The sequence below is a fragment of the Ornithodoros turicata genome, chromosome 2 (genome assembly GCF_037126465.1).
Source record: "Ornithodoros turicata isolate Travis chromosome 2, ASM3712646v1, whole genome shotgun sequence".
Classification (NCBI taxonomy): domain Eukaryota; kingdom Metazoa; phylum Arthropoda; class Arachnida; order Ixodida; family Argasidae; genus Ornithodoros; species Ornithodoros turicata.
In genome coordinates this window covers 49520038-49526021 of record NC_088202.1, presented here as the reverse complement: position 1 = coordinate 49526021, position 5984 = coordinate 49520038, and the positions used below count along the sequence as shown (strand labels likewise).

Below are 5984 nucleotides of genomic sequence, written 5' to 3'. Positions count from 1 at the left end.
GTTCTTTCATGGCATGCTCAAACGAGGGGCATGTGCTGCACTCTGTTATGGCTTGCGCAAGCAGCTTTGCAACATAACCTGACAGAGCAAGATAAAGTGAAACAAGGAATGTTTACAGAATTCATTCAGATGTGAAGGTACGTACTGAATGTTGGAGGAGTCTTGATGGGGCAAGCGACTTGTTGCCCGTGTCTGGCTTTACAGGTTTTAACCTTCCACCTTTGAGATCCTGCCAATGTCTCTGCTTGGCAGCGTTCCGCATTTTCATTATAGTGCAGGATTGCAAGCCTCGTCCTGTTGAAACATAATTTTTGTTAAAATCTGCATTATGATGTGGCGAATTACCAGCTGCTGACCTGCAGAGCATGCCTTCAGGGGAGAAGGCAACAGACTTCGGTGCGAATCTGATAAGCAAACTATGGAACGACTCCAACGCATAAGTCTGATGGCTTGGAGACATTTGCGCCACATCCTTCAAGATACGCTTGTTGCCTGTGACCTCCTTAAATTTTCTGTAAGCTACAGAATCTGGAGTGGAGATGAAGTGTTAGTAGACATCAGGCAGCATAGTTTGGTCGTGGTCTCACAAACAACCAGAAAATCATAATTTTTTTTAACCCTTACCAGGGTCAAGCCACACTCCATCTGGAATGGGGTCATGAAGACACCGCGGATAGGATCCCTTATGTCCATCGTGAACGTTGATTATATGGTTTTGCACACTCAGCCACATGTCAACTGTTAGCTGGGCATCACCTCCACCGGCCCTCGCACACCAATACAGATGATTTGAAATTCCCTGGATCCAGGGATCTAGGCCGCGACAGGTGACACTCTTACTGATGGTGCTCAGTTTTTTCTTCAGACCTAGAATGGGATACCATCGAGAATACCACAATGCGCATCATAATTCAACTTACCTTTTGAGATGTGCCAAATGTCAAAGTAATGTTTTGTGCCTGGTTCGTGCGTTTCCATGTGCTTTCTTATTGCAGGATGCCGATCAGTTGTTATCGAGTTCAATGTTATACCTTCAACAGATCACAGTTATTTAGCAAAATGCATGTACGTGAGGAGTAGCAAATTTTGTGCCATTGGTACTAACCTTGTTCTTTCAAGAACTGGATGCTTCTGATCAGTCCTTCCTTTTCCATCTGGACACTTGCCATGACCCTCTCATTCTAAGCAAGGTTTTCGAGAAATAATCATACTAGCCGTACATCATATAGTAAATGTGAGACTTACCTCTGCAAGCTGAATTTGTGCAGAATGAATAATTTTGTTGATCTGATCTACATGCACATTGTACGTCATGTACTTTGCAGAAAACCCAGGGGAATCGCACCGTCCGTCCCCCGACACATCGATAGCCTGCCCTCTCAGTTGATCAATGAGCTGCTTTTGCTCTTCCAACCACACCTGGCATAAAAGCATGGTTTAAACTGTAGAGACAAGTGTACCCGCAAACAAAACATCCAATATTTGAGTCATGAACACTCCTATTTCGTAACTAACCTTCTCTACTGCTGGGACAAGGAAACTGCTCTGGTACTTATAATACGTCGTGAGGCTGAATGTTTGAATACTGATGTGCCTCAGCATCCGTAAAGTAGGAGCAGCGCTGACTCCAGAGAAGAACATTGCCCCTGAAAGGAGGAGATTCCCCGCTGGTCTCCCATTTACCATGGGCTGGCTGTCCCAGGTTTGCACATGCCCATGGGTGCACTGGCTCTTCACTGAGATCATAGTGCCCTGAGTTGTGATGTTGTTGGTGCACCTGGCAAAGCACTGTGGGCAGGTTCGAAATAGCTCCAGCAGGCAGCTCTCAAATACAACAAACTTCCTTTCTTGATACGGTGTGCACGGGTGGCATGCCTCGTCCTCACTATGGAACAGAGAAACATGTACGAACACGCAGCGTTAACACCCAATTACCAAAACATGTGGGGGTCCTTTGATTTATATTAGTTGCAATTTATCTTTGAATACGATGGAAAGTAAGTGCACTGGGGTTGCAACACAGAAACGGACCAAAACATTGCAATCAAGAGATGCACGGTTCAATTCCCGCCGCTCTCCACCTTTTGAATGGCTGCCATGTTCCAGTATGTCAATTATCATTGAAGTTGGACGCAAGTAGCCCATCCTTTAGGAGCCTTTACATGAGTCCAGTTATTACAGGGAAGAAAACTCACTCGCTGCTACTCTCTTCCTGTGATGGAGAGTAGCTGTCACTGGAGTCTTCATCTTCAGGTTCGATGATATCAGCAGGCAGCGAGGGCGTTGTCATATGCTCGGGTCTGATTGTAGGATCCGTCTTGGCTGGTGGCTCCCAGGGATCCGTCTGGCAGCTGCGCTCCTGCAGGGCTTTAGCCATTTTGTCTGTCTGTGTTGCTATGAAGGAAAAGGTTACATCTTTTTTCTGGTCTGGGTCCTACTCGGGTGCCATTCCATTGTTGCACTTACATGTGGAGGTCTGTGACACAAACATTTTTGGTTTTGCTGCACTCAGAGATGGGTGCGTCTCCTGTAATATTATTTTTATGTGAAATTGTACGGTTTCTAGTCGGATATTACAAACTGTCACATAACTAAAGAAAGGTGAACTAACCCTCGCTTGTGGAATCACAGATGATGTGCACGATGTTGTGGCACCTTCATTCCGGTGCATGACTGTACTGGCTTGCATTGCAGAGAGCTGAGAATGAATGATATCATTTTAATAATAAGTGAAGTGCAGACTCCAACAAAAGCAGAACTTTACCATTTGTACAGAGGATAGTGACGGGTTGATCAAAGGCTGCACTTGCTTTGGCATCTATACAGGGTTGAGCGACAAGTAAGGAAGTAGAACTACATTACAACCAAGAAGTTGTAATTTCCTACCAGTGGTCTATGGCTTAGGCTTGATCCCTGTGTCACCAACTTGCACGGCGTGGGGTTTTTGTGCTGTGCTTGCAGTTGTAACTTGCACTCTGCTGTTTCCAGAGATGTGAGCTGGGGACAATAACCAAAGTTATTGCGAGTCATTTTATAACACTCTTCATGTCATATGAGCAACATCTATTACATGCGCACATGACACTAAGAAGGATGAGCTTATGATGGTTTCCAAGTCCATAAAGTACTCACCGAAACAGCACGACGTTTTGACGGTGGATCATCGCAATCCTTGGGAAGTCGTAGCGATGGCACAGCATCGTCCCGAAGTCTTCTACTGACCGGCCCCATGAGTGCCATACGGTACGCGATTGGAGTGAAATGATTCTCACAAACGCGCGGGCACATTGACAAGTTCTCAGCTGAGTTTCGTTGTCCACAAAGTTCTAACCACAGAGACCTCCGCGGCTCATCAACAGGCACCTTGTGTAAAGTTAGTTTTGCAGGCTGATTCTTCACCCGTCTGTTCGGACAAGTAGTCACGATGCACGCAGGGGGCATGATGAACAAGTGCAAACTTGAGCGGGCGTCGAAACGAAGTCACATGTGCGTACGTACAATTATTATTTACATGGGATATTTACAGACAAACAATGGGGTCTACATACAATACTGAAACACTCCAATGAGTGATGAAATGAACACTAGTTAGAAGCGGGAATAACGAAACGAGAGAACTTGAAAACGAGAAAACGAGAACTGACAGAACACATGCGATACGGCGGTACTACGGAGATTCCGTGCATCGCACTACCGGATGTTCATCCACAGACGCGCAGCAACGCCGAAAACGTAGTGCGTGTGTAATATTAGATATTGTGAACTCCTGCTGCAGTTTGGGCTAGAAAGAAAATAAGTTTTCTGTGGAAAAGTGGTTTCAGACTCGCTTCGGTTCTCGTTAGCTCAACAACCTGAGGTTTGCTCGTGCGATATTGTGATTCGCCGGTAAGCTTCAACGTCAAAATGACGTGTAGCTATTGTTTTCAAGCTATCACGGGGAGGAGCCTTGGCGCGAAAGAGTGCAGTGGATATCCCGTTCGTTTTTATGCAATATGTACTTTGTGGCGCCAACATTTCGTTACATATTTGACTATGCAGAGTACAACACCATACATGAAAGAAATGTGCACCTTCGATACCTGTTTTGTGCCCCTTTAAGCGTTTCAAGCAAACCGCTCTCAGTGTGGACAGACCTAGACCAGGCTCGGCTACGCAGCCAAATCGGAAATCTTGGTAGTTGCGGCATTGACAATGGTTTTTCACGCTTTAGGAAGAAACATAGTAACAGTATTCCAGACTGCGAACTGATAATCTGTGTGCATACAGCATTGATAACATGCAGTCGACGTATAGATGACGCTGAAACAGATAAAAAATAACAGCGTAGATTCGCAACTGTCGTCTCGAATGGAAGGCTGAAACGCGGCATTATGCTGCAAAACAGAAGGAAAACAAACGATAAGAAACTAACAAAGAAATTATCGTTGGAGATTTCGCTTAGAAGTTACAGTGCCGGAGTAGAGGGCACGTTCATAAGTTACGACAAACTGTTTTTGTTTTTTCCGAGATGTAACTTCTATACGTGTTGTAAAGACATGACTTTGGTCGCTTTTAACCTCTAAATATACGTTACAGTGGTGTAGCCTGTAAGAAATCTCGAAATCTACGTCTATATAGAAGTTACATGTTTCTAAAAGTTACAATAATAGGTACGGGTTTAAGAGTGTACTCTGCAGACTCTTTGCATAGCAGCTAATTTGCTAAGCAGCATTTGCTAATTTTGCTATGCAGACACGCGAGACCCCTTAATTAAAGCGATAATTAATTAATCTTAAGTAAGTAGACATCTTTTGTAGTTACATATGATCTTCAAGAGGTTGTGCGCTTATAGCCGTAGCATCCACCTGCAAAAACGACATCTGTGTAGCTTTTATTGCCTTCTTGTAGAGAGTCTGTAAAGGATCAAAATTAACACGCTGTGTGAATCAAGCTGCTACACGCAGAAGCTGTTCGATATCATGCGAGGCGAATCCGTGCGAGCACTACCTACCCAAACTATCTTGGTATATCACCGCCCGTGCCGCTTGGTTTTGTTTGTCATTAAGCACGGTGGCCGTACCGCTGGGACGCACCAGTGCTACTACAGTGGTCCCTCGCCCCCAGGAGACTTTCAGGAGCGGAGCGGACGACACACAAGCGCTTTGGCCCAAGGTAAGCGTCCAGTGCGGGAGGGCTCGCCGACGACAGGCGGGAGGCTGGACGACCACAGAGAGGGAGCGTCGACGTCCAAGAAAGCAGGCCTCACCCGATCCAAGGGGACGACTTTCTTGCACACGCGACATCGAGGGAGGATGGTGATCGTCTTGTTAGTGCGGGAGAAAACAGGGTAGGGACCAAGATAGATAGTGGAGAGAGAGGCTTGCGCACAGCGTCCTGGCGCAGGCAGACATGCGTGCAAGTGGCAAGATCCTGGTGGACGAATATGTTGCCGGAAGGTGGCCGACGCGAAAGGGATGGGGGAGCGTCTGGTAATACTGCCGTAGGTCTTGAACGTAGTCGGCAGACTGAACAGCGGCGGAAGCCTCCGTGGGAAGCCAGAAATCACCGGGCGCAGTGTGGCATCGAAGACTAGCTCAACAATGGAACATGCCATGTCCTGCTTGAAGGCCGAGCAGACGTCCAACAGAACTAGGGGAAGGCGGTCGACCCAGGACCATCTGGCGTAAATCTGTAATACTACCATGTAGAGTTTTTCAAACAGAGCCGTAGCGACGACTCTGTCTTCGAATACTAAAATTCCTTCACCTGATCCTTGCTACTGTCCTTTGTGGTATTTCTTGAGTTTGTATCTGCATGCCAGCTACACAGGCTTGTGAACTGCGATAAGATTACATCAAAAACTTTGCATCAAAAAAATATTCCGAGAAGAAAATACATCCACAAAACTGTGCGATATCTCCCATCATGATAGACCCATGCTAACATGAACAACAAAATATGCAAAACAGGATTACGCCACAACAACATAAAACAATACTTCAAGT

The 5984-nt window shown here is 46.0% G+C and overlaps 1 protein-coding gene and 1 long non-coding RNA gene across 2 annotated transcripts; both read right to left on the bottom strand.

The window, feature by feature from the left end:
• Positions 1-212: 212 nt before the first annotated feature.
• Positions 213-2630, bottom strand: LOC135384619 (uncharacterized; the record flags this gene model as incomplete). The annotated part of the gene is made up of 10 exons (XM_064613816.1): positions 2612-2630; positions 2467-2527; positions 2196-2394; positions 1516-1885; positions 1246-1419; positions 1106-1181; positions 921-1031; positions 625-867; positions 357-528; positions 213-294 (listed from the first exon to the last, which is right to left on the bottom strand). Coding segments are annotated over exons 2-10 (1452 nt in total), but the record flags the coding sequence as incomplete, so codon positions are not given.
• A 12-nt stretch (positions 2631-2642) lies between these two features.
• LOC135383438 (uncharacterized) lies at positions 2643-3222 on the bottom strand. The gene is made up of 4 exons (XR_010419877.1): positions 3133-3222; positions 2887-2997; positions 2765-2818; positions 2643-2698 (listed from the first exon to the last, which is right to left on the bottom strand). It is a non-coding gene; the product is annotated as an uncharacterized LOC135383438 (long non-coding RNA).
• Between the last annotated feature and the right edge of the window lie 2762 nt (positions 3223-5984).